Raw genomic sequence first — 27,886 nt, 5'->3', positions numbered from 1 at the left:
TGTCAGTTCCATATCAGAGCAGGGTACATTTTTCCATACTGAATTCCTAGTACCAAATAATGACACCTAGTACAGAGTGGGGATATAGTCATTGTTAAATGAAAAAAATGAATAGATAATTAACAAGTGAAGTCTATCAAATCTTTAGATAGGAAGCAGAAAAACCTTGGAAAGACAGTTACAAAAGCCTCAAAAGTCCCAGATTTTTGTATTTTATAAAATATAAATATATAAAAAAATTAACATATTCTACGTAAAATTTGCTATATTAGAGAGCATTACAACCAGATTCTCTGTAACAGAAAAAAATCCAACAAGGATTAGCTCATAGTCCAGGTACTCACCTGAATAACAAAGGATGAGAGAGTGAGGAGAACCTGCCCATGTAACAGAAGCTGCCACCCATTAGCAACAGGCTGGAGTGGTGTCACTCTGCTCTTGATATTAAATCTGGGAAAGGCATCCATTTGTGTGTGTGTGTAATAGATGAATTTTTTAGCTAAATGCTAAAAGGATGATTTTGAAGTTTGAGGATAAACATATCACCACAGCAAGTTAAATTTAGTCTAGATAGTTGACTAAGCTCCTTTTTTAATGACAACATTATATAATCACCAGCTCTGTATTCCACCATGTGAACCATTTCATTAGCAATTCCTAATCTTCACTGCCTACCAAATGAGACCCAACTCGTACCCCTAGCTGGGAATTTAGTCTTGTTGCCCCTCTCAGGCCTGCTCCTATGAAGCTCCCTGATACCCCCATATGCTCCTGCCATTCCTAGGTGCCTGGCGGGGGCATGGAGTACACATTTCATCTCTGTGCCTTTGCTGGTGCCCTCCCTCTGAATGCAAGGCCCTATTTAGAGCCATCTCATCCCTGCAAATTCAAATTCCAATCAGAAGACTTCTGGTCCTCCCAGAAGTGAGTGATCTACTCTGCCTGACTGGGGTACTTGGTGTTCCCCCATTGTATCATACTCAGTATTGTACTGTGAGCAGGCATGAGTTTATACTTATCTTCTCTGCTACCCAGACCTAGAGGATATGGTCTCTTGTCTTGATGATCTTTGCCCTGCATCAAGGCTTTGGGTGAAGTAAGGGCTTTGGGTGAAGTAAGGGCTTCATACATATTTACTACTAAGTGAAAAAAAAAAATCAAAGAATGAGCAAAACATATATGCTAAAAAGCTTAAATGAATCAGGGTCCTCCCTGGTGGGGCAAGGGGTTGAGCACCACACTATGAAGCAATCCGCAGCCTCTGCCACACAAGTTCTATCCCCAGCCGGCCAGGGAGCAACCCACATGGCGCAGCAGACCTCTCCTGACTCTCCTGCTGCTCCCCTCAGCAGTGTGTTTCTGTCAGTCTGCCTGTTCTGTTCCCCACTCTGTCTCTGGTGAATCCTCTCACCCCCACCCCCCGCATCTCTGGCCTGTACCCCAGTTCTTGTATGTATAAATAAATAAAAAAAAACCTTAAATGAATCAGATATACTTATATCACACTACCAACAGTAATATAGCCATAGAAAGAGACTTCCTGTTAAAAATATTTTAACTTGCCTTTTTGTGAAGTTTTATTTTCAAATGTGCTATAAAGGAAAAAAGAATTTGGAAACAGACTACTTCTTCAATATTCCCACTAGAACACTGGTTGAATGCCTTGCTTCAATGCCCTGAATAGAAATACAGGAGCCAAAGAATTAAATAAATACCAAAGCAAGCTCGTAAGTGTAGAGAAATGAGTTTTTCAAGCGCTTCCTGGAATTCTTTAATAGTCTATTGAGCTTTTCATGAAATGTGAATACTTTCAAAAGTTTAATGACAAATGTAAGTCCTATGTAAATGATTAAGTCAAAGTAGTTTACTTCAAATAAAGAGACTTAATTACAGAAATTGAATGTAGTGGATTACTTAGGCAAAGATGTTTGAGAACACAGCTTTCTCATGACCATATCCAGTGTATCTTTAATCTTCATGTCGTTTCTTTCAACCAGGGAAGAATTTCTTCCAGATTGTTGCAAGTTTTCTTCTGGGTCATAGGGAATAAGGGTATGGGGGTTGAACAAACATCGAGGCTCCCCCAAGATGCCAACTCTGTGAAAAGAATTATTGGTATAGCTAAAGCAGTGGGGCCAGTCTAAGGTGTGTGGTTGTGGTTGTGATTGTGCCATGTAAATACTCAATATTAAAGCTAAGACACACACACATAGACACACGCACACTGTCTTTTTTTTTTTTTTTTTTTAAGTTTTCCTGAACCACCAGTGTGGTCTTAAATATGGGTCCAAAAACTCTGTCCATGGCAAAATTTTGTGCTGGCCCTCCCCACATTTCCCAAAGATGATTTTTCTATTGGAAAAACCTCAGCCTTAACCTCCTACTTTAAATGAGAACTACTTGAAATCTAGAGTAACTTTCCAGCAATTTTTTCTAGTCTGTACCAGCACGCCCAGTGCTGCTCTGGAAAGGAAGCAAGTGGAGATGACTAGGATATGGGTTAGAAATTGGTGCGTTTATTTTTGTTCCACTTTCCAGCAAAGGTCCTGGTGCCTGGGTACCCCACCCCCATCCTCTCCCCCATCCCACCCTACCCTCCACAGTGGAAGCAACACTCCCCTTCTCTCTGAGCTACTTACATTGGCATGGGCACAAAGTCCAGCTCATCCTGATTTTTGTGTATCTCGTCTGACAGTTTGATGCCTACTTGATAGCACTTTTTCTCAAAGACATTCTGAGCTTTTTCTCTGAAAGATGGCAGCAAAGTGGACATGACTGGAGAGCGCATATTAATGGCTTTTTTAATCGCTGGGCGTTTTGCCATCATTCTCCTGTGGAGGGGGTGATAGGCAACATTCAGGGCATATCATCCTGTTTTCTATGTCCTTGAGCTTAGAAAAGTCAAAAGATCAGACCTGAATTGTGCAAAAGTCATGCGCTTCTTTGCTCCTCCTGATTCTTCCTCTTCTCGCTTCCTTCGAGGAATGTTGAACAAATTGGTACGAAAGAGTCTCCCAATTTCTTCCTCAATCTCTATGAAGTGTTGGCGCCGGAAGACAATCCAAGCTACGTATGTACAGAAAGTATAGAAGGACTACAACAGATACAACAGAAAACAGACAAGAATCACAACCCACAGAGATGACACGGAAAGTTGCTCAGTGTCTATATACATAAACCCAGAGGCCTTATTTCTCAAATGCCTGAGAATTATACATGTGCTCACCTTTGCAGGAGGAAAATCAGACCTAAAATTTACCTAACTATCATTCTTTTTAGAAAGGATAGTCAGGCCTCTCTGGTGGCACAGGGGTTAAGACGCAACCTATGAAGCTAGCTTGAGTTCGATTCCCAGCCAGGGAGCTACCCATATGATGCAGCAGACCTCTCCTGTCTCGCCCACTGCTCCCCTCAGCAGTGTACTTCGGTCCATCTGCGTGTTCTGTTCCCCACTCTGTCTCTGGTGAATCCTCTCACCCCCCACACCTCTGGCCTATACCCCAGTTCTTGTATGCATAAATAATCTTTTTTTTTAAAAAGGCAGGAAGGGAGGGAGGGAGGGAGAAAGGGATATTTACTAAAAGCAAGTGTTGAGTGGTAATATTGCTATACTTCTTTTACATCAAAGAGAAAAGCTCCAAACATAAGTGACTCACCTCAAAGAATTTCCAGTCTTTTTGGGTATCTGATATTTTCTCCCTGTAATATAATAAATAAAATCTATGGATTGAAAGTGAAGTTCAATTTTTCACTGATATAGGTAAGTCCTGAACTCAAAAGGCCCCTCTGCTGGGTCATTACCTATAGTATAGCCCCAAGACAATTTAGGCACATAAACAGTACCAAAAGGCATTTATAATATATTTTTCTTGAATATCCTAGGTTATCAGGATCAAATTCTTATGGTGTTTGGTGAAAAAATAATCAATATAGATTCAGGATAAACAAGCCAGTGAGTGAGGAAATGTATCATTTCAAATGCCTCTGATAGTATGAATGTTTGGGAAGTGAGGGGAATGGAAAGGTGGCAAAGTGGAGAAGTAGGGTGTTAGTAGATACGGAAGTAAAGAAGTAGAGGTAAGTCCAAAATGGAGAAAAAGAAAAATACCTTAAGCAATGGTTATGGCCACTGGGTACAAAAAGAAACAGAAACAAAATGGACAAAAAAATCAATAGGCTGGGGACAGCCATGTGCTCTTCCTTCTGCACAAGACATGCAGACCATGCCTTGTCACTTAAAGGCAAGTGCTGGCCCAGGAGACCTCCTGACACAAAGTCAGTGTGAAGGACACTGTACAGGCAGGGGCACGCTCAATGAGCTGAGCCTCCCTCCCTGACACAGGCTATTCTTATTCTGATTCCCCACCTTTGGAAAGCAGGTGTGGTCTGGGAAGGACTGGAGAGTTGACTGGGCTTATTGTCACTAGATCAGTCATGGAGGCCGAGACCTGACCCAGGGCGCACCAACGTTGATCTTGGTTTGAGTTCTGCCTTCCTTAAAGGAAATGACTGCTAGGATTGGCCCAGTGGCAGGCTCTCCAGAACTGTCCTGAACACCCATGTTTGGGGAAGATGACCTAAACCCTCAGGACCTCCCACCTTCTCATGGGGACTCTAGAATCTCTATGGGCCCAAACTAGCCCTTTATTTGGGGGAAACACTGAACAGATGGGTCAACTCTTACTGGGGCAAGTCCCTTCTCTCCTAGACTCTTCATTTATACACTGGTTGTCTTGTGTGCAAGTCTTCGACAAAGAATTAAGGCAATAGCACAGATCTTTCTCAATTTACAACTAGGTTACCTCCCAACAAATTCCTTGTACGTTGAAAATATCACAAGTCAAAAATGCATTTAGGGTCTCCGTGGTGGCCTAGGGGTTAAGTCTCAGTACTATCACCACGATGGCCTGAGTGCAATCCCCAGCCAGGGAGCTGACGAACAGATGGCACAGCAGACCTCTCCTATCTCGCCTGATGATCTCCTCAGCAGTGTATTTCAGTGAATCCGCCTGTTCTGTTCCCCACTCTGTCTCTGGTGAATCCTCTCACCCCTCCGCACCTCTGACCTATACCCCAGCTGGAGGAACCTGAAATTAAGACAAGAGTCCAAAGACATTTAATTAGGGGCAGAGTCTGTACTAAAATTCAGAACTTTCAGATCTCCATGTCTGTCCTCAAGTGTCCAGCATGATGGGGAAACAAGCTTCCTCTTTAGAATATTTCACAGATAAAAATATTGAACAACAGAACCCATGTGAAAGTTTTCAGGACAAGCCTCAATGATCTTTTTGTGGCACCTGAAGCCTCCACCTGACAGGAATGTTGATGTGGTATTTCCGTCCTTCTATGGCCCCCGCCAGCTGAAACTAGAGACTGTGCACACAGCCAAGCCAAAGCGAAAGCTAGCCACACTGTTTGGAAAACCAAGTCAGCTGACATTCTGGGAGCAGGTTTAGAGCAGCCCTTGAATTGACCACCCAAACCAGCACCATTTTGGCAAGGTTTTGAAATGACAGTTTGCATAGGAAGCACATACTTTCTCTCCAGTTCTTTTCATTCTTTTTAAAAAACATTAGAAGAGAAGGTAGCATGAATTTCCTTCTCCCTCAAGTTGCCTTCCAATTGGGCCTTCTTTCTTAAATCCTACAACAAACCCATGTAGCCCACACTGCAGAAACAAGTATAGAACATAGTGGGTTGTTTCTCACCATTTTAACTCTGTATGTGAAACTGAAACTGAAATGAGTCCAGAAAATGGAGACAAAGAATGAGTACACTTAAGAAGCTCATAGCTGAAATCTTCAAATTCACTTCTGGCTGGTGAATTTTGAATCACTTTTCTTCCTTTCCTTTTTTTTTAAAATAATTTTTATATTAGCATATAATGCTATACATTGATTATAAATTTAGAAATTTACTGAGTATAAGTAACAAATGCCAGCTACCAAATCCTCTACAAATTGAAACAAGGCTTAGGACAGCACAAGCCTATAGAAAAATAATGTAAGTTACACATGTAATTTTAACTTTTTCATTTTGTTTTAAATTTTTAATTTTTCTGTAAAAAAAATCAGATGAGATTAATTTAAATAACATGTTTATTGTAGCCAACCCCCCCAACATTATTTCAATAATTTTTAAATTATTGAGATCTTTTATTCATTTTAACTTCTTTATACAATATATTTTATACTAACAACATGGACCAGCCACAAGGGAGAAGTGTCAACCATGCTGGTCCACAAAGACACTGCACTTTCTGTCTTTGAGGGGAGAGAGGCAGAAAGCCAACCTGGGGGTAAATCTAGAGACTTCCAGTAGCCTGTTATAATTATTTTTTTTCTTCTTGCTTCATTTAGACTCCTAGCTCCAAACCAAAATGAGGAAAGTATAGCATATTTTTTGTTATTCCAGAAGGGATGTGAGGCTTAGGAACAGGCCCCATAGGGTTCTGGACTGGAAAGGAAAAAAAACTGTATTTCTACTTCCCCCTGCCTCTTTAGGTGAAATCAGTGTAAATGCAGAGGAAGGCCTGCTCTGAGCAAGGAAATTTCAAAGGAATGTCTCTAGTAGGAGGAGAAAGAGACCATTAGGGTATGAGGCTTAAGGATGATTTATACAGTTTTATTATAAAGCTCCAAAGAGACCCCTATCTCCCAACCTCATCCCCAGTGTCCACCTCTCTGTTATCGAGCTGCACTAGCAGCAGAGGAGGAGACTACAAATCCTAGGATAGAGGTAGGGGTGGGACCAGAATAGTCCACAACCAAAGAACAGATCTAATTCTACGGCATTTGCCATTAAGATGGTTTTCTTATCTATCCTGGAAAACAGAGAGCTTTTACTCAACATGTTTATCAAAATTTTGCCAAGGTTTTTGTAATATCAGAATTTCACAGATGCATTTAGAATAGAAAGGCATGTCCTCCTACTTCTCCAGAAACATGAAAGCACTAAATTAGCAACCCCCAAATTGCTGGTTCTATCGAAATCTTTAACTCCAAAGTTAAAGTATTCTAGTCCAATATTGAGTGTGAATATATTAGAGAGAAAAGTCAGAATATATACACGAAAACATTCTCATGACAATATTCGATTATTCATGTTCAGAGGAAGTGAAATATATTAAAATCAGTTAACCACTTAAAATTGTTAAAAACAATGTCTAATCTTCTCCTAGATAAAAACAACCAGGGACCTTCCTGGTGGTGCAAGGGGTTAAGTCTCAGCACAATGAAGTTATTGGCAGCCACTATAGCACAGGCTCAATCTCTGGCCAGGAAGGTGACCCACACGGCGCACCAGACCTCTCCTATCTTGCCCGCTGCTCCCCTCAGCAATGTATTTCAGTCAATCCACCTGTTCTGCTCTCCAACTCTGTCTCTGGTGAATCCTCTCACCACCACCCCCACCTCTGGCCTACATACCAGTTCTTGGATGCATAAATAAAACTTAAAAAAACAAACAGGAGAACAACATAAACTCCATTCAAGGATATAATCCAAATACAAGGCCAATTTTTTAAAAAGATTTATTTATACATGTAAGAACTGGGGTACAGGCCAGAATTGTGGGAGGTGAGAGGATTCACCAGAGACAGAGTGGGGAACAGAACAAGCACTGACTGAAATACACTGCTGAGGGGAGCAGCAGGCTTGTCAGGAGAGGTCTGCTGCACCATGTGGGTAGCTCCCTGGAAAGGGATTGAATTCTTGCTGCAGTGAGCTTCACAGGTTGCGTCTTAACCCCTTGCGCCACCAGGGAGGCCCACCCCACGGCCAATTTTACTAGCAAAAACATGCTACAATCTGTTTTCTTCTATATCATTTATTCAGCTGTATGGAATTTATTATCTGAATGGTGATGGCAAGTGCTAAACTGATTTTTCTTCGAATTACTAGATAACCAGGTGATGTTGCACATAACGATAAAAAGATCACCATCTCCTTGAAATGAGCTACAACTCAACAGAGTTGTAATTGCTTACTTTCAAACACAGTGGGTGTTGGCAAGGATGTGGGAAAAAAAGGAGCCCTCATACATTGTTGGTGGGAATACAGACTGGCCCAGCCCCTATGGAAAACAGTATGGAGTCTTTTCAAAATATTAAAAATAGATCTACCATATGGTCCAGCAATTCCACTTGTAGGTATTCATCTGGTGAATACAAGAACACTAATTTGAAGGCATATATGTACTCCTGTGCTCACTAAGACACACAAGAGATTTACTGGACAAACAGAGAAATCAGAGAGGGAGCTGGAGAAAGCAAGAGCTGACACACTGTGATGCAGGTGTGACTCCTGGGAAGGATTGGGTAGGAAGAGGCTCAGTCTGCAGGGCAGCTCTCAGAAAGTTTTGACAGGATCAAAGGGAAGTCCTCAAGTCAAAGTCATCCATCAGAGGGTCTCCTGCCGGGTGGGAATGGGCTTGCTTTCTGCCCCTTTCATGCTCAGAGATTGCCTGGAGACAGTCCATGGGAAGCTTCGGCACAAAACTGGTGATGGGTTCAGAGAACAGTATCTGGGGCCAGGGCCAATGGTCAATGATGCCCCCTAGAGAAGCAGATCTGAGTGGCACATTTTCATGACTGCCACACTGGAAGACAGTGCTAAACTTATCAGCTCTAGAAAAGAACTGAACAGAGCAACAAAAACTGTAAATAGCAGAACTGAATCAATGACAGTAGAGATTCATTAAGAGAGCATTCCTGGGCCTCCCCAGTGGCACAGCACTTGAGCGCTGGGTTGCGAAGCTGCCTGCAGCCTCTGCAGCGCCGTTTTGATCCCCAGCACCCAGGCGAGGGTCCCACATGGCGCGCAGACCTCTCCTGCCGCCCGCTGCTCCCCTCAGCAGTGTACTTCAGTCCTTCTGCCTGTTCTGATCCCTGCTCTGGTGAATTCGCTCACCCTCCCGCGCTTCTGACTGTACCCGGTGCTTGTATAAATAAATAAAATCTTAAAAAAAAAGAGAGCATTCCTAAATCATGGTAAATCACAGACAGCATGAACATGGGAAGTAAATCAAGTATCTCTACCACTGTGGACAAGAGAGGTGGTGCAAGATTAGAGAAATGGCCAACAATGCCAAAATGTAACCAAAACACAAAGAAAATGAGCCTGAACTGAAAACATATTGATAGACATTTTAACTCCCATTTTAGAGAAACCTCATATTCATATGTTTTTAAGTTTTATAGACTAATGTAGATCCTTGCTGGTATAGACCAATGTAGGTCTTTATAAATAGGCAAATGAGAGAACATAGGCCTGCCTCTTACACCCTAATGGAAGAAAATCTATTTCAACTAAAATAGAAACTCTATTTCAACTAAAGAATGAAGTTATTAACTCAACAGTCTCTGCCCAACCTATTTTTTCCTTTTGTAGGTAGAAAGGAAAAGGTTTCAACAATCAGAAAAATAAAAAAAGAAAAAAATATTAATCACATCCCATTGTTGTAAAGTTCACTGTACTGAAGGGCAGAAATCTAAATACATAAGAAAAACATTAAAATTCAGATAAAGCAAACCATTTAGTAAGGGTTACTGGTAAAGATTACAAAAATAAAGAAAAAATATCTTAGACCCATAGCTCAGCTAACATTGTAAACTTCAAATTTTTTTTTAAAACCCTATTTCTGAAAACTAAGAAAGGTAAATAGTTTAACCCAGTAATGAACAGAATGAACTCAGAAATGCAATAATGTGTATGACTATCAAACAGCATCAGGGGCCTCCCTGGTGGCGCAAGGGGTTAAGCACAACACTATGAAGCTATCTGCAGCCACTGCAGCACGAGTTCTGTCCTCGGCCAGCCAGGGAGCTACCCACATGGCACAGCAGACCTCTCACCTGCTGCTCCCCTCTGCAGTATATTTCAGTCAGTCTGCCTGTTCTGTTCCCCACTCTGTCTCTGGTGAATCCTCTCACCACCACCACCCCCACACCTCTGGCCTGTACCCCAGTTCTTGTATGCATAAATAAATAAATCTTTTAAAAAAAAAAAAAGGTCAGGGAACACACCCCATATCCCCTTCAACACTGGCCCAATGCTCAGTCTCCTGCCCAAGCAGCCAGTGGCTCTTGCCTGGCAGCAGGACTCCTGCTGGTTGAGAGCAAGATTCCTCTGAGCAGACACATCTTGGGATAGAGGTCATTTAAACTCAAGCAGTGGATGGTTGTTAAAGTATCATCTTAGATTCTGGGATTCTTCATGTACATGTTTGACTCTCTCAAAGGAGGCATAGTCTATGTTTGGGACAGAGTCTGACCTGAGCCCAATTATCCTGCACAACAAAAAAAGAAACACTTTCTCGCAGTTCCAAAAGTCAAATGTAAGGGTCTTAAGGAAGTGGCTATACAAACAACTGAAGCGCTAAAGAAACCATAACTGCACACTTACTTCCCACAGCACATGTGATGCTTATCGGGCATTCCCACGCCCAGAACAAGGATACAGTACTTCTGTGCCAAGTACTTCTGTGCTGCTTCTAACTTATTTAAAACCAGCTCCATCTCTTTTTTCTCTACAAGGCCCCTGAAAAGAAAAATGATAGCATGGATTAATTTTGACAAATGCCCCTATTAATTCAGGAAAAGTCAAGAGTATAAACCATTGTAAAAGAAATACATGTGCGTCAACAAACCTCACCCATCCTTTCATGTATTTCATTTGAGTTGTGCCAGAGGGAGGCCCACAAAGTCTCTTGGCTCCCAATTGAATTGCAAATGAACTTTCGAGAAGACAACCTGTTCTACGGTTACAGCACCAGCACGTCTGAAGCCTATTATTAGAAGTTTTTGCAGTCCAATGTACTGCTATTGAAAAGTGAAATATAACTAGCTTTCCCCCCCTGCCTTTTAACTTTCAAAAAGATTTAAACCAAATGAAAAGCACTCAAAACAACAGGGACAAATGACTGCCCATTCTGACATGAACCACTTAGACTGATCCTTGAGGATCTGCTGTGAGAGAAGGGAGCTGGGTTAAGGATAATACATATATTTCAAAGCACAAAACATGACCACATGTAATGAGAAGACTTTGTGAGCCACTGAAATAAAGTGACTTTCTGGAATAAAGTGGGTTCCAACTTTAAATGCCCAAATATCATATAACCCAAACATAATCCCATGAGTGACCCAGTGGCCTAAATTACCATTCCTGCCTCCTATTTCCTTCAGCTGTCCCTACCCTCACCCTTCACCCCTGCTTTGCCAGAGCTGCCTATTGCTAATGCTACTCTTGACCAAACAAAAACAGTCAAGAAATGCCTTGAAACTTTTAGGCTGATGGTTCTTGAATTTTAATATATGTAAGAACCATCTGTGGAGTACTTGCTAAAATGTGAATTCCAAAGTCAAGCCCTCCCCAAGATTCTGGTCTGGGTAGAACCTGGCATTTTATTAGGCTCTGGGGAAATTTTTGATAGTAATTTCAAGTGTCATACAATTCATCATGAACTCTTATACAATAATCTCTCCTGGAAATTAATTTTTTTAAATCATCCAAAATTAGAGGGAAACATAGGGAATATCCAATGCAATTTTGCCTATTTGTCTATCAGAAAAACTGAAAATTCCCAAAATACATAAAATAGAGGGATAAGACTTAGTAATATAGGCTTTAGTAATACAACCAGGTACTGTGTAAGAACTTGACATTTATTAACCTAACAAGACTCCCTGTGGGATTTATTTAAGTCAGGCACCAAAGTCCCCTTAACCACATACTACCCTGACTCTTAATAGGTAAATCAGTAAGTCAATAACATACATTGGCTTAATAAGAAGCATGGTACCATTAAAAATGACAATTATGAAGACTGTAATAACTTGAAAAATATTTATGATGTGTAAAACTCCATACATGATTGCACATAGCTTTGTTCAGAAGCTATAAATCCTAATTATAAATGGATGAAGTCAGGACAGAGAGCACTGTTGACTGGTAGGGGGTGGGCACACTGCATGGTGGTTTAGGCCTAGGCTGTGGAATCTGATGGACCCAGGCTCCAATCTCAGCTCTACTGATTACCTGGCATGTAATCTCCAGCCAGCTATTTAACCTCTCTGAGCCATAGCTTCTTCATCTGTAAAACGAGCATAAAGCAGCTTCTTCTGGAATTAGGGCTTTTAATCTAAAACCATGAAAGTGGGACCTCCCTAGTGGTGCAAGGGGTTAAGCACTGCACTATGAAGCAATCTGCAGCCTCTGAAGCACGAATTCAATCCCCAGCCCACCAGGGAGCAACCCACATGGCAAGGCAGACCTCTCCTGTCTCGCCCGCTGCTCCCCTCAGCAGTGTATTTCCGTCAGTCTGCCTGTTCTGTTCCCCACTCTGTCTCTGGTGAATCCTCTAACACCCCACATCTCTGGCCTGTACCCCAGCTCTTGTATGCATAAATAAATAAATCTTTAAAAAATAATAAAACCATCAAAGTGTCTCTTTGATATTCTTATACTTCTCTTTCTGCTCTCACACTTTGTATTTTCCTTCCAAGTGCCAAGTGCTAAGTTAACATGCATTGTCTCATTTCATCTGCACTGATAACTGTGAAGTAGATACTATTGCTATCCCCACAGCACGGCATTCGTTTGAATGAAATAAATTTTTTCCCCTTAAAGTTCTAAAAACCCCTCCTTATCTGCAGGGGATATGTTCCAAGACTCCTAGTGGATACCTGAAACCTTGACTAGCACCCAACCCTATATATATGTAATTTACTATGTTTTTTACTATCCATTTATACCTATGATAAAGATTAATTTATAAATTAAGCACAATAAGAAATAAACAATAACAATTATAACAATATACTATAATAAAAATTGACTTCTATAGGTCAATAAATATCTTACTGTACTAATTATTTTTGGACCTCAGCTGACCTTGAGTAACTGAAATCACAGAAAGCAAAACAGTGGAATAGGGGGACTACTATTTTTATGTCCAGATATCTCACTGCAATCTATATTTACTTCTACTATAATAAGTAAACCTCAAAATAAAAGTGTAAAAATGAAAAGTTAGCATAACTTTTTTGGACTCATACCATAGAACCAATAACTTTAAGACTGGGACTGATTTTTATTTTTATTTTGTAACTGATTCCTTGGAAGAAAGTCAACCTTATACTATTGTATTCTAATAAATTTTAGTGCATTTTTTAAGTAACTAAGAAACTTTTTTTTTCTGTTATCTAATTTCATAAATTAAGGAACAATACAAATCTGTTAGATTAGCAGATTTCCTCTCTCCAAATTGGGAGAGGAAAAAAACTCTACACAATCTAAGCTAATGTGCCCCCAAAGTCTAAGAAGTTTCTTTTCGGGAATAATGAGAACTCCTCAAACCTTCTGAGTCCATAGCTGGATTGAGCCCTGTGCTTGCTGCCATAGAAACACTTGATGATCTCTGGCTGCCCTGCTGTGAAATGCAGCCCTGAAGTGACACGGATGGTACATATTATGATGGCTTTCGCAGGGCAGCAGTATTTGAATTATTTATTTTGTCCTTTATAAAGCTGATGTCCAGATAAATTTATCTATCCATAAAATGTTTTTCAAATTGCTTGTTTGATTACAAGGATTTTGCATTTTAAAAACAAAAAGAAGGAAAAAAAAAAAAAAAAAAAAGCATTCTGCAGGAACAAGTGAGTGACGCCAGGCAGCATTCCTAAGAGCTAAGTCATTGGGTTGCTGCCACACGTACTGGAGAGGGCAGCCTGGGCAGTTGGAAACTTACACGGTTTTGGAAAGGTCACCACGCCTGAGAGGCATTGTTTTGTTCTGGACTCTGAGTTCCCAGTTTCTTGACCTGGGTGTACAGCTCTCAGTCACCTCTGCCTAAAGCAGTTGAATTTTTCATATGGAGTGTAAGAACGCTTGTGTTTCTCTTCTATGATATGGAATAGCAGTTTGGTCATATCAGTTTTATTCTTAGTTTCTTTCATTGATTCTTATAAAGCCTTTTGCAAGAACTTTGTAAGCATCAAAAGCATAAAAACAGTATCTACATAGAAGCTGTCCAATATGGGAACCACAAAGCACACGTGTCTATTGAGCATTGACTGTGGTGAGTCTGAATTAAGATGTTTTGTGAGTGTAAAGAGGTACGAGATAGAGAAAAAAAAACAGCCACAGAGCCCAATGGAGCAGAATTGAGAGTCCAGAAATAAACCTACACCTTTAAGGACAGTAAAGCTATGAAAAAGAAGCCAGTTAATCTACAAAACTAGAGCAATTAGAACTTATACAATAAGTGGTATTGGGAAAACTGGAGAGCCACATGCAACACAAGACTGCTATCTCACTGTATATAGAAAAATCAACACGGGCCTCCCTGGTGGCGCAGGCAGTTGAGCGCAGCGCTGTGAAGCTGTCCGCAGCCTCTGCAGTGCCGGTTCGATCCCTGCTGGCCTCGGAGCAACCCACATGGCGAGGCAGACCTCTCCTGCCTCGCCCGCTGCTCCCCTCAGCAGTGTATTTCAGTCAATCTGCCTGTTCTGTTCCCCGCTCTGTCTCTGGTGAATCCTCTCACCCTCCCTCGCATCTGGACTGTACCCCGGCTCTTGCATAAATAAAAAATAAATCTTTAAAAAAAGAAAAAAAAAAAAAGACAGGGCCTCCCCGGTGGCGCAGCGGTTGAGCGCTGGGTTGCGAAACTGTGCACGGCCTCTGCGGCGCCGGTTCGATCCCCGGCTGCTCCCCGGCCACCGGAGGAGGGTCCCACATGGCGCGCAGACCTCTCCTGCCGCCCGCTGCTCCCCTCAGCAGTGTACTTCGGTCCTTCTGCCTGCTCTGCTCTCCGCTCTGGCTCTGGTGAATTCTCTCACCCTCCCGCGCTTCTGACTGTACCCAGTGCATGTATAAACAAAACAAACAAACCAGCAAACAAATAAATAAAGCATGCCTCTATTAAAAAAAAAAAAATTAAAAAAAAAAAAAAAGAAAAAAAAGACAAATGAACTCAAAATGGATAAAAGACCTGGATGTGGGCCTCCCCGGTGGTGCAGCGGGTTGAGTGCAGAGCTGTGAAGCTGTCCACAGCCACTGCAGCATGGGTTCAATTCCTGGCTGGCCGGGGAGAGACCCATATGGTGCAGCAGACCTCTCCTGTCTCACCTGTTGTCCCCCTCAGCACTGCCTTCCGTCCGTCTGTTCTGCTCCCCGCTCAGTCTCTGGTGAATCCTCTCACCCTCCCGCACCTCTGGCCTGTACCCCAGCTATTGTATAAATAAACAAATCTTTAAAAAAAAAAAAAGACTTGGATGTAAGGCCAAAAACTATAAAATACATACAAAAAAATATAGACAAAACATTACACCACACAGGCTTCAAGCATAGCTGCCCGTAGGGCTTTGTCTCCAGCAACAAGGAAAACAAAAGAAAATACAAACAATTGGGACTACATCAAACTAAAAAGCTTCCACACAGTGAAAGAAACTGTCACGAATAGGAGAAAACATTTGCACACCATACTTCTGACAAGGGGCTGACATCCAAGATCTATTTGAAATCCATATAGCTCAACTAAAAGAAAACAACCCAATTAAAGAATGGGCAGAATAGCTAAATAAGCACTTCTCCCAAGAAGTCATGCAGATGACTAAGAGGCACATGAACAAATGTTCCATATCACTTATTGTCACAGAAATACAAGTAAAAACCACAATGAGATACTACTTTACACCTGTGAGATAAGCCCACATCAAAAAGACCAGAAACAAGAAGTGCTGGTGAGGATGTAGAGAAAAAAGAACCCTCTTATACTGCTGGTGGGACTGTAAACTGCTCTGGCCGCTATGGAAAACAGTATGGAGGCTTCTCAAAATATTAAAAATAGATCTACCCTATGACCTGGAGATTCCACAACTAGGTGTCTACCCAAAGAACACAAAAACACTAATTTGAAGGGAAACATGCACTCCCATGTTCACTGCAACATGATTTACAATAGCCAAGCTTTGAGAACAACCTAAATCCCCAAAGACAGAGGAGTGGATCAAGAAGATGTGTATATACACACAATGGAATACCACTCAGCTATCAAAAAAGATAAACTCTTGCCATTTGCAGCAACATGCCATTTGCAGCTGGAGGGGATTTTGTTAAGCAAAATAAACCAGGAGGGGAAAGACAAATGACAGATGGTGTCACTTATATGTGGAATACACAGAAACCAAACAAAGAGCCAGATAAAGCCAAATAAGAACGAATCCTAGAAAGCTGATTATAGAGCTGACGCCACCATAACAGGGGTTAGGGAGCTCAATGGACTATGGTGGCACATTGTGGGTGTTTTGTTCATGGGCACAGCAACAATATCTAAAGGGACAGATTTTGTATACTTCTAAAATACAAACAATGTAAAGCAATGTTACCTCAAAAATAAATAGGTGATTAAAGGAATTTAAGAGAGAGAGAGAGAGAGATGAGATTCAAAGACTTACAATGAAGAAAAAAGCATTTCATCGATAACCCTCCGATTCCATGATGCAATGATAATATTTTTGAGTCATTGCATTAAATAAAATGTTATTAAAATTAATTGCACCTGTGTTTTAAAATATGGCTACTAGAAAAATTTAAGTTACATATCTGGTTCTCATATTTCTATTGGGTAGTGATGGTCTAGTGATGGAATAGTTTAACAGAATACCCATTTATGGGCCTCCCCTGGTCACCACAATATTCCACTTACACCATATAGCTTTGGGGTTTCCTTTCCAGTGAGTTTTTTTCCAGGTAATGAGATAAGTAGTATAATAATGCCATGAGGAAGTTGTCAAGACACTTATTCCTATGGAGAGATTAAAAAAAAAAAAAAAGAAATTAACGCTAACATTTCAAACATAAAGCTTCTCATAAAAAAGTATATGGGGTCTCCCTGGTGGTGCAAGGGGCTACGTCTCAGCTCTATGAAGCTATCCACAGCCACTACAGCATGAGTTGGATCCTCAGCCAGGGAGGTGACCCACATGGGGCAGCAGACCTCTCCTGTCTCACCTGCTGCTCCCCTCAGCAATGTATTTCAATTGACCCGCCTGTTCTGGTCCCCACTAAGTGTCTGGTGAATCCTCTCACCCCTGCCCCCACATCTCTGGCCTGTATCCCAGCTCTTGTATGTATAAATAAGTAAATCTTTAAAAAATATATAAGGATGACAAAATGGGGAGGGAGCACAAAAGACTATGAGTGGTTTGCTGGTAGTGTGGTAACAACACCTGAAAGGGGAGACCCTGTACTTCTAAAACATAAGCAAACCAACATTACCCCAAGAAAATAAAATAAATTTTAAAATGAATTTTAAAATACATGGGCACAAAAATGGTCCAACCACTATGGAGAGCTGTGTGGAGATTTCTTGACCTACTAAACATAGAGCTTCCATATGATCCAGCAATTCTACTCCTAGGTATTTACCCAAAGGACACAGAAACATCAATTCCAAAGAGCACCTGCACCCCTATGTTTATAGCAGCACTGTTTACAATAGCTAAGCTTTGGAAACAACCCAAATGCCCAAAAATAGATGACTGGATCAAGAAGATGTGGTACATAGACACCATGGAATATTACTGAGCACTCAAAAAAGATAAACACATGCAATTTGCAGCAACATGGATGGAGCTGGAAGGGATCATGCTCAGCGAAATAAGCCAGAAAGAAAAAGAAAAATACCGGATGGTCTCACTCATAGCAGGAATCTAGAAAACTTAAATAAGGGACCAGGAAAAAGAATAACTATAAGAAAGAAAATATCAAAATCAACATCTATGAACCAGAGACACTCTATGGGGGTTGGGGGATGGGGAAAGGAGGGCTTGGGGTCAAAATAAGGGGGTTGTATAGTAGGGGTAATATAAAAATAAAATTTAAGTAATAAAAAATAACCAAAAAAATAAAAATAAAAATAAAATACATGGGCACAACATTAGAATAAGTTGAAATACAAGTTCTAGTATACCTGTCTATCACACAACTAAATATATCATTGAAAATCTATCTACCATACTGTTCAACATGTAAGAAATTTGAATTTGTAAAAATTTTTTGGAGGTTATACACTAAATTATTATATTCTTTCTTATCAGCTTTCAGTTTTAAAAAGTCTATTATACAAGTAATATTTTTCCATTATTTACAAAATGAACATAAGTGGGGCCTCCCTGGTGGCACAAGGGGTTAAGTGCAGCACTATGAAGCTATCCACAGCCACTGCAGCAAGAGTTCGATTCCTGGCTGGGGAGGTAACCCACATGGCACAGCAGACCACTTCTGACTTGCCCGCTGCTCCCCTCAGCAGTGTATTTCAGTAGATCTACCTGTTCTGCTCCCCACTCTGTCTCTGGTGAATCCTTTCACCCCCCCACACCTCTGGCCTGCACCCTAGTTCCTGTATGCATAAATAAATAAATCTTTTTTAAAAAATAAATAAAAAATGAATACAAGTATAAGTAAAAATCTCTCTCCTCTCACCCCGTTGTGACCATTTTATTCCCTAGAGTAGCCATTGTTAAGAGTTTGGTTTCCTAAAATTTCTAAAGCATAGGCAACCGCATATAAGGCCCTACTCTATGAACACACTACTGTCATCAGATTTGTCATCATTTACCAGATAGAATTATCTCGAAATAAAAGATAGAGGATCTAAATGTCTCAGAAGCATCACATACCTCATAAACGTTGTAAAAGAACAGATTCGCTGCATCTCAGTATCTTGCAACAAAAGCAAAGCAACAACTGAAGGGAGAAAAATGGGCCATTGAAAAAGAGTCAAAGAGCTGCGTTAGTGGCTCACACTAGGTAACATAAGAATGAGGAAATGGTCACTTACACTTAGCATCATGCAGTGTGACGTTGCCCTGCTGACCACGTTTCTCTGAGGCTTTCAGTGACTTATCTTCTCTTGAAGTGTACCTTTTATCTGTCAATCTGTTTTGGAACATAACAATTGCTACTGGGGCTCTGAAAGGTTTTGGTTGAATTTAATCTATTCTGAGGTGTAGGAAGCTTTTACTACAACATGGTGAGCGCCTGCATGTCAGGCATGAGTTTTATTTCATGTAGGGCTGTTTCAGAATGCATTTTATTCAACATTATTATTTACTGGGCTAGGGGTAAGAGGAATGCGTACTGCCTGACATAAAATGTAAACACCAATTCCAGCCAAAATAGAGCACTTAAAAAATCTATTTGTGTAGATGTAGCTGCCATTTTCAGATTTTAAAGTACTAAAAGCTGGAATTTTGTTAACAGCCAAATTACTACAGGGATGCATTTACAGGGAAGATTAGAACTCCCACCATAATTGTGAAGTGGTGTGTGTTGCTTCTGTAATGGGCATTCACATGCCCCCCCTTGGATAATGGGAAGGATTGTTTCTCACATCTGTAAAGGTGTAAGCCATTCTGTGGAAGAGGTACTGGTGCTGGGAACTTACACTACCTCTCTGAAGCTGGACCATCAATTTCAGCAAAGTGAACTGCTTTGCCTTTCTTTCCTTTTTCCTTGGGCTCTATGGTAGGTGTAAAACTGTAACAGAAATGAGAAGATTAGGGCCTCCCTGGTGGCGCAAGGGGTTGAGTGCAGCACTGTGAAGCTGTCCACAGCCACTGCAGCCCAAGTTCGATCCATGGCTGGCCAGGGAGCTACCCACATGGCACAGCAGACCTCTCCTGACTCGCCCGCTGCTCCCCTCAGCAGTGTATTTCAGTCAATCCACCTGTTCTGTTCCCCGCTCTGTCTCTGGTGAATCCTCTCGCACACACACACCCCCACACCTCTGGCCTGTACACCAGTTCTTGTATGAATAAATAAATCTTTAAAAAGAACAAAAAAAGAAATGAGAAAATGAGGAACTTAACCTTTCCCAGGGAAAAACTAATCCTATCGTGACTGTAACCTATGTAGTCTCAGTAGTAGCATTTATGAAGAGAGGAGTCTGAAGAGAACTGGAGGCACAGCAGTACCTAATCCATGTATTTACATACGGGACAACCACCCAGAAAAAGATTAACATTTGAGACTTCACATTCAGTCTCTAGTTTGCTGCAGTCTCCAGAACTCTAGCACACACAAAACACTCCCACCTGAAAAATGTTGCAGTAACTTCACAGCAAACAGAACACTTGTGCTCAGTTTGGAAAGATTTTCTGATTCAAGCACACCTGTCATGCACCAGGTGCTTTTAGGCACAATCTCATTTAAATCCCCACAGCAATTCCATGAGGAAAACATTGCTATTATTGCCATTCTTGCATATGAGAAAAGCTGAAGCTCAGAAAGAGATAAAGCAACCTGACCAAGATCACTTAGCAAGTGCCAAGACCAGGTCAGGCCCAGGACCTCCAGCCAGAGTCATGTGCTCAACCCGAGGCAATGCTGCCTCCTGAGCAGCCACCCCCTTTGTCACTGCTCAAGATTTAAAATATCCCATTATCTCTTGCCCACCTGCGCTTTCCCTAGCCCCTGAGGTTGCTGACCCCTCCCCACCCCCATCTCCTTTGTCAGAAAACTTCTATTACCTTTAAGCCTACGTGTCTCAGGGTTTTTCTTCCCACCCTTCTAATCATGCTTCCCCTTTGGGTAGCCCCCTCTCTCTTGGCCTTTCCCTTCTTCCTGAGCACCATAAGAGGATACCTATCAAAAGCTTAAAATATGCACACTGATTAAGGGATTTATCAAACCAACCGTAATGAATGGAGATTACCTGGATCCTCATTGAAACAAATTTTAAAAATATTAGACAACGGGAGACATCTTGGAGTACCAACTGAACATGTAATACTAAGAAATTGCTATTTACAGTTTTAGGCAAGTAAATTGAGTCATATTGTTTAAGAGAGAGCTTTTTTTTTTAAAGATACTGATATATTTATAGATGAAATGGTATTATGTCTGGGACTTGCTTCCAAATAATAAAGGGGGAGAGTAGATGGAGGCACAGATGAAATGAAGTTGATCTGAATTTGGTAACTGTTGAATGCGTGTTATGGGTACGATGGGGTTTGTTACACCACTTCCCTAATTTCATATGTCTACGATTGAAATCTTCCAATATAAAAAGTTAATTTAAATTTTTTAAATAAATCTGTAAGAAAAAAAAGTAGGAACGAAATCAGACCTGCAAAGATTTTAGATACTGGAATTATCAGTCACAGGATATAAAATAAATGTAACCAGTATGCTGAACATAAAAAAAATAAAAATAAGGAGGTCACTGTTAACATTGATGCACATATGGTCTTTGGGGAACTCTGCTAGAATATCTTTCTACTTCATACCTTTATGTATTTGTTTTTAGTATATATGAACAACTTTGTAGTGAGGAAAAAAAATGGAAATCCGGAAACAGTAAGTTAAAAAATGTGTGTGTGTACATATATATATACGTACACACACACATATAGAAGGAGATTTGGAAAGTTCCCTAATAAATGTTAAGGTATTAACAGTTACTCTTGCTCAGTGGGGATGCAAGTTCTTTTTGTTTGCTTGTTTTTGCTTAACGGTATTTTTAGATTTTTAAAGTAATGGATTTTTTTAAACTTATTTCATAAGTTTAAACTTATTTTATAAGTTTAAAAAGTAGGAATATTCCTAGAATTCTTTTTTTTTAAAGATTTATTTGTTTGTTTGTTTGTTTGTTTATTTATTTATACAAGCACTGGGTACAGTCAGAAGCGCGGGAGGGTGAGAGAATTCACCAGAGCCAGAGCAGGGAGCAGAGCAGGCAGAAGGACCGAAGTACACTGCTGAGGGGAGCAGCGGGCGGTAGGAGAGGTCTGCGCGCCATGTGGGACCCTCCTCTGGTGGCCGGGGAGCAGCTGGGGATCGAACCACCCTGCAGAGGCTGCGGGCAGCTTCGCAACCCAGCGCTCAACCGCTGCGCCACCGGGGAGGCCCTCTCTCTTTTTTTTTTTTTTAAGATTTATTTATGCATATAAGAGCTGTGGTACAGGCCAGAGATGTGGAGTGTTAGAGGATTCACCAGAGACAGAGTGGGGAACAGAACAGGCAGACTGACTGAAATACACTGCTGAGGGGCGCAGCGGGTAGGCGAGACAGGACAGGTCTGCTGCGCCATGTGGGTCACCTCCCTGGCCAGGGATTGAACTAGTGCTGCAATGGTGGCAGATAGCTTCATAGTGTTGAAGCTTAACCCCTCCCTTGCACCACCAGGGGGGCCCAATATCCCTAGAATTCTGCCTCAACCATTTCACCTCCCACTCTAATGGCACACCAGCCTCTCTCATGAGGACCAAGTTTCAGTTGCTGAATTCTTGAGTCCATAGCCTCACAGGTAGTTACCTCCATATTCTGTACCTTTTGCCTCCTCCACAACCTGAGCCTTTCTTATGTCAAAGGATACTATCATCCTCCACTTAGTGGAAAGGACATTCCTGTCTCTTCCCTGCAACTTCCTACTGCACACAGGCCAGATTTACCTCTTCTGCCAGTCTCCATTTGAGTCCTACTCACCTCCCCTTTAGATTACCACATCTTATCTCTCTAGTTTCAATCTCCTCCTTCAATGCTACTGGGGGAGGGGCACAGATGCAGTTCCTTCAAGTGTGCTGAGTAAGGCTTATGGGGAGATACTAAACAGAACTAGGTACCAGCACAGTGACTGAAATGGCTGTCCATCTCAGCAGGCCCCATGCTTGCCAGTCTCCTCTCACCCTTCTCTGCCTCTGGCTGGTTTCATCAGTAGAATTGGGAGGACATAAGTCTTCACAGCATTGCCTCTGAAAAAAATAGCAAGTGGCAGCTCGCAGGTCCTCACTGACTTCAAACCTACATTTTAATTTGTTGGGATATGACTGGACATTAAAAGGGAATCAGTACCTCTAGTTCATCAAATCCAAGCACTAACTCTGGCCTGAAACATACAAACTTCTGCTTTCCTCTTCCTTAGCTTTGTCCCTCGCAGTTGGATGCCCAAGGTAGTCCAGCTTGGGCTGTCCCTAATCTATTCTTCCTTGGCATTCCTTTCCCCCATCTCTCCTACCTGCCACCCACCTGTGTACTCCACAAAGTCTGGGTTTTAGGTTGTGCTTCTTTTTCTTGTTTTTAACTTTTTAAATTGTAGTATAATTTACATGTAGTAATATATGGAAAGTAAATACACAGCTTGATGAATTCTTTACTATGTATGTAGCCACAAAACCATATCCAGATCAATATATAGGCCATTTCTAGCATCTTAGAAGTTTCTCTTGTACCATTCCCCAGTCCCTCCTAGTTGATAACTCCGTTATTTCAAATTTTCATATAAATGGAATCATATAGTATTTACATTTCTGTGTCTGACCTTGATTGTTTAACATTATGCCATATAATCTCCAAATGTCGTGTAGTCATGTAGTTTCCATGAAATCATTCAAGGAGAAATCATTCAAGTAAATTTTAAAGAATAAAAAACCAAAAGAAACTTTAGTTTATGAATATGAACACTTGATGAATATGACAGGTAGTATGAAGCCAATATCTGTAAATTTATTAAAGAGGCTCATAGAAGGAAATAGTCTCACTTGGGTGAGTTATTATTAACACTGAAAATTAGTTTGAAAATACTACAGTCACTTCATTTACAAGACGGTCAATAAGGAAAAAGTATCACCCAATTTTTATCATAACAAGAGAAAATTAAGGTACCCTTTAAATAGACATGAGGATTAAGAAAAGAAAACGTTGGCAGTTAAAATTTATACCCACATTCTCTTGTAGTTTTAGCATGTATTTTGACACTTGTGATAATCTTGTCTATGCAATCCCAAAATTGTCTTACGGCGTTTCTCACTACCTATCTCACACTTGCTGAGTGTGATGTTTCAGAAGCTACTCAACAGATTCTGTGAACAGAAATTGAAATCACTACTTTGGTGATTTCAGAATTACTGAAAGATTCTATGAAATACACATGTTTGATTTTGACTCTAATGTTTAGCCTTTAAAATATTTATGTTTGACATTAAATATGCCATTATAACTATAAATTACATCTGCTTTGGAACTTCTTTCCTAACCTCTAGCTCCACGTTTGTCTTAATAACCTCAAACACATCATCAGTTTCGTTCTTTTATTCTGTATGTGGGTGAAGGGCAATTCCAGCCACCCAGTCCCAGAAAACTGGGAGTCAGCCTGGACACCTATTTCTCCCTCTAACTTCACATCCAGGCACCCGTCTATCAATTCCATCCTGCCGATCCCATCTTTTAAGTATTTAATTCGCCACCTTCTCTTTTCCTTCTAACATGGACTAGTTCTGACTCGTACTGTTTCTTACCTATCTGCATAACTATCTGCAATCCTCCTAAAACTAGTCTTTAATTGGTTCCCAACCTCTAGTCATGGAACATGTTCCATGACTAGAATATATTGCACCTTTGAATATATTGCACCTTTGAATATATTGCACATTTGAATATATTGCACCTACATGTTCTATAAACATTTGGTAAGTGCCTACTAAAGATGGTTCCAGGAACATGAAAATGAGTAAGACATGTTCCTGGAACCATCTTTAGAAGGCACTTACCAGTCTAGTCAAGGGAGACCTATACACAGTGGGAAGGGCTTTGACATGAGACAAATCTTGATTCAAAATGTCAGTTCTGCTGCTTACTGGCTGTATGACTGGTTCAATTGCTTATTTTCCCTGAGTCTTAGTTGTTCATCTACAAAATGGGGACCTTATGCTTACATTCCAAGGCTGTTGAAGAATCAGAAAAATAAGCAAAAGGGGGCCTTCCTGGTGGTGCAAGGAGTTAAGCAGCAGCACTGTGAAGCTACCTGCAGCAACTGTAGCAGGAGTTCAATTTCCAGGCAGGGAGGTGACCCACATGGAGCAGCAGACCTCTCCTGTCTCGCCCGCTGCTCCCCTCAGCAGTGTATTTCAGTCAATCTGCCTGTTCTGCTCCCCACTCTCTTTAGTGAATCCTCTCACCCCTGCCCACCCCCCCCCACCTCTGGCCTTGTACCATAGTTCCTGTATGCATAAAATAAATAAATCTTTAAAAAAAAAAAAGAAGAAAAATAAGCAAATGAGGGAGCATAGTAGTGCACAGCAACAGCAAGTAGTGGCTAGTATTATTGTATAGTTATACACATTTAATTGAGTAGTATGGAGAGTAATATTATTTTTTCTAATCCAATAATTTACCTTAGATTTTACCTGCTAAAATTTACCAACTACTAGGTGTAACATGATCCCATTAATGTAAGACCGTACTTCTATAACTCAGAGACAATTTTATAAAGTAGCTAAATGTATGGACTCTGGAGGAAAAACAAAACAAAACAGGAGTTCTAAGCCATTAGACCTAGATTAAAACCATTTTAGTCACATTTGAACTATGATTTGGCTAAGTCACTTAAATTTTACTCAAATTGCTTAACTTTTTGACATCAATTTCCTCCTCTGCTAAACTGAATTAACATGAAACGCTTTCAAAGGTTTGGTAAACTGAATAGTGCAGTGTCTGGTACATTGGAACGAATAATAAATATTACCAGAAAGTGTTATCTGGATGCTATTCATCAAAGACATATGCAAATAGTGGGATTTCAGTGGATATATATTTTTTATTCTTTGTATTCTCTGCATTGAGTTTTTCTACCCTAAGCAAATGTAATTTTTACAAAAGCCATAATAAAATTCTGTTAAAATTTACCTTCTGAATTCAAGAGTTTTGGTTTCATCTTTCCAGTACCATATCCCTAATCGCAATCCCAACTGCTGTAAAATGAAATGATTGCAGCAAAAATAATTAAAAGTTCAATTCACAATCCACATATCACAATATATTTTTAACAATAATTCCCGCTAGTCGTCCTTTATTCAATAAAGATTCAGTCTTAAAGCATCTCTTTTTATGCGAAGCCAGAATTTTTTGCTTTTCGACTGTTTTCAGGTGCAGTTTCAGTAGAAGGGAAGGAAAGAAAGAAACCACTTCGTCTGCACTAACTCAGGGTTCATCATAGTAATTTACCGATTTATTGGCCTCAGACCACAATAAACCCAAGCCAGGGCGACCTCAATTTTTTTAGAGCAGCCAGGCCCAGCACTGCCGCCGCCCTTGGGGCAGTCAGCAGGAAACCAAGTTCCCCCCTTCGCCCCCGTGGCTGACACCCCGCCTCACGAGCCCACCCAGAAGGGGATCCCCCACAGTACAACTATTTCTGTGGCATCCAAACACTTGGAGAAGGTGAAGTGATACTTTAATAGTTAAATATCTGCGTAGGAAGCCAGAATGCTGTAAGGACCCCTGGCCAAATACACCTCCAGAGTTTCTCCCCGCAGCTCCGCCGCCGCTCCGAGGACCCCCGCCCCAGGACGGAGGCGGGCCCCGGGGGGCGGGGGGCCGAGCTGCACTCACGTCGGCCGTGGGGTTGGGCTGCCGGTTCGCCCGCGTCTTCCTCGACGGATAAAGCTCTGGCACCCGATACATGGCCTCACCCAGCCGGCCTCATGGCGTCGCCGAGGCAACGCGGCCCAAGGCCGGGCGGGGGGAGGGTACAGGGGGCGGGCGAGACGGGGAGCCCGACTCTTCCTCCGCCGCGGGTGGGGCGGGAGGGGGCGACCCGCCGGAGGGGGGGTGGTGGGGGGGGTCGGGGGAGCGTCTGGACGCCCTCGCTGCCAAGTCCGCTCACTGTCTTACCACCTTTACTGTGGATAAAGCTGCGGGGGCTTTATCCGTAGTAAAACTGCCCAGGAGTTAATCCAGACTCCAGGGCCTTCCACGCGTGCTGTAAACCACTTTTTTGTTTTGTGATTGGGATTAACTTGAGTTAGTTCCATAGGGAAGACGAATGTGTACAAACTTCGACAGCTAGCCCTAGGTTGAGTTCAAATCCAGGTTGGGCCTTGGGGGTGTTGAGGGGGGAAGACGAGAAGTGTTAGCAGAGAAAGCTTGGCTCTACATCGGTCGTTGTGGAAATCAGGACAACACTGATCCTGTCTCTGAAAAATACTCAAATGGAGGTTATGAAGATTTTTAAGAAGTGGTATGTGTAAGGCATTACCTTTATTTAGTGTTGCTCAAAGCAAAGAACCCGCTTTCTGTAAATGGATATTCAATTGATTTTTTTACATTTACACTTTTCGAATTTTGTGTTTTGTAACTCCTTTTTACAGCTGAGTTCACATGCAGATTCTGGTTGATGTTTTCCTTTTACCACTAATGTGAGCAATGATAAATGATACCTGATTGCGAATGCCTACATCATTTTTTTTTTTAATTCCCACAGCTTGACAGTGAATGCTCAGTAAACAGTGATAGTATGTACCCATAAACTTTAAAATAATGGCATTAAAAATATGTGTGTAGAGAGCAAGCAATAGACATCCCACTGCTTCCACCTACCCCCATCCTCCCAGTCTCACTACTTGGTAATACAAAATCACAGGCTATCGTGACAAAAAATTGCAATCATCTAGATTCATGTTCTACTCTCTTGACTCTATTGCTGATAGCTGTTCCATTTGGTGCAGTTATATGGAAACTGGCACTCTGTTGAGGCAGTGGTATCAAGGCTGACTTACTATGACTCACTTCAAGAGGACTAAGAATATCCCAGTCACACCAACAGCATTTCACCAAACAGTGTATATAATTTGGGGTAGAGACATCGGGGAGAAAGGAGTTCAAGTTCCAAATATGCCTGAGAAAGACCAAGGAATCTGGATGAAACCCAGAATTCACATTTCAGTCAACTGCTTCAATTTATCTTAATTGGTAAAGAAATTCAAATAGAAAAACAAAGGTCTTTTATACCTCACCAGTTTAACTTCAGGCTGATAATGTACAAAACTAAGTTAACGATCAGGAGAACCCAAAACAATAACCTACATGAAAGTTACATGACAAGTTCT

General features: G+C 41.3%; 1 protein-coding gene across 1 annotated transcript; it reads right to left on the bottom strand.

The window, feature by feature from the left end:
- Nucleotides 1-1,910: 1,910 nt before the first annotated feature.
- Nucleotides 1,911-26,462, bottom strand: PPP1R36 (protein phosphatase 1 regulatory subunit 36; the record flags this gene model as incomplete). Its single annotated transcript, XM_084240282.1, has 11 exons — nt 1,911-2,097; nt 2,640-2,831; nt 2,916-3,094; nt 3,657-3,699; nt 10,404-10,538; nt 16,708-16,806; nt 18,683-18,749; nt 18,844-18,941; nt 19,455-19,541; nt 25,686-25,750; nt 26,232-26,462. 11 exons carry the CDS (start codon nt 26,460-26,462, stop codon nt 1,911-1,913), a joined length of 1,383 nt encoding a protein of 460 aa, XP_084096408.1.
- Between the last annotated feature and the right edge of the window lie 1,424 nt (nt 26,463-27,886).

This window comes from Talpa europaea (genome assembly GCF_964194135.1).
Source record: "Talpa europaea genome assembly, chromosome: 8".
NCBI classification, from domain to species: domain Eukaryota; kingdom Metazoa; phylum Chordata; class Mammalia; order Eulipotyphla; family Talpidae; genus Talpa; species Talpa europaea.
This window is presented reverse-complemented; position numbering and strand designations above follow the sequence as displayed.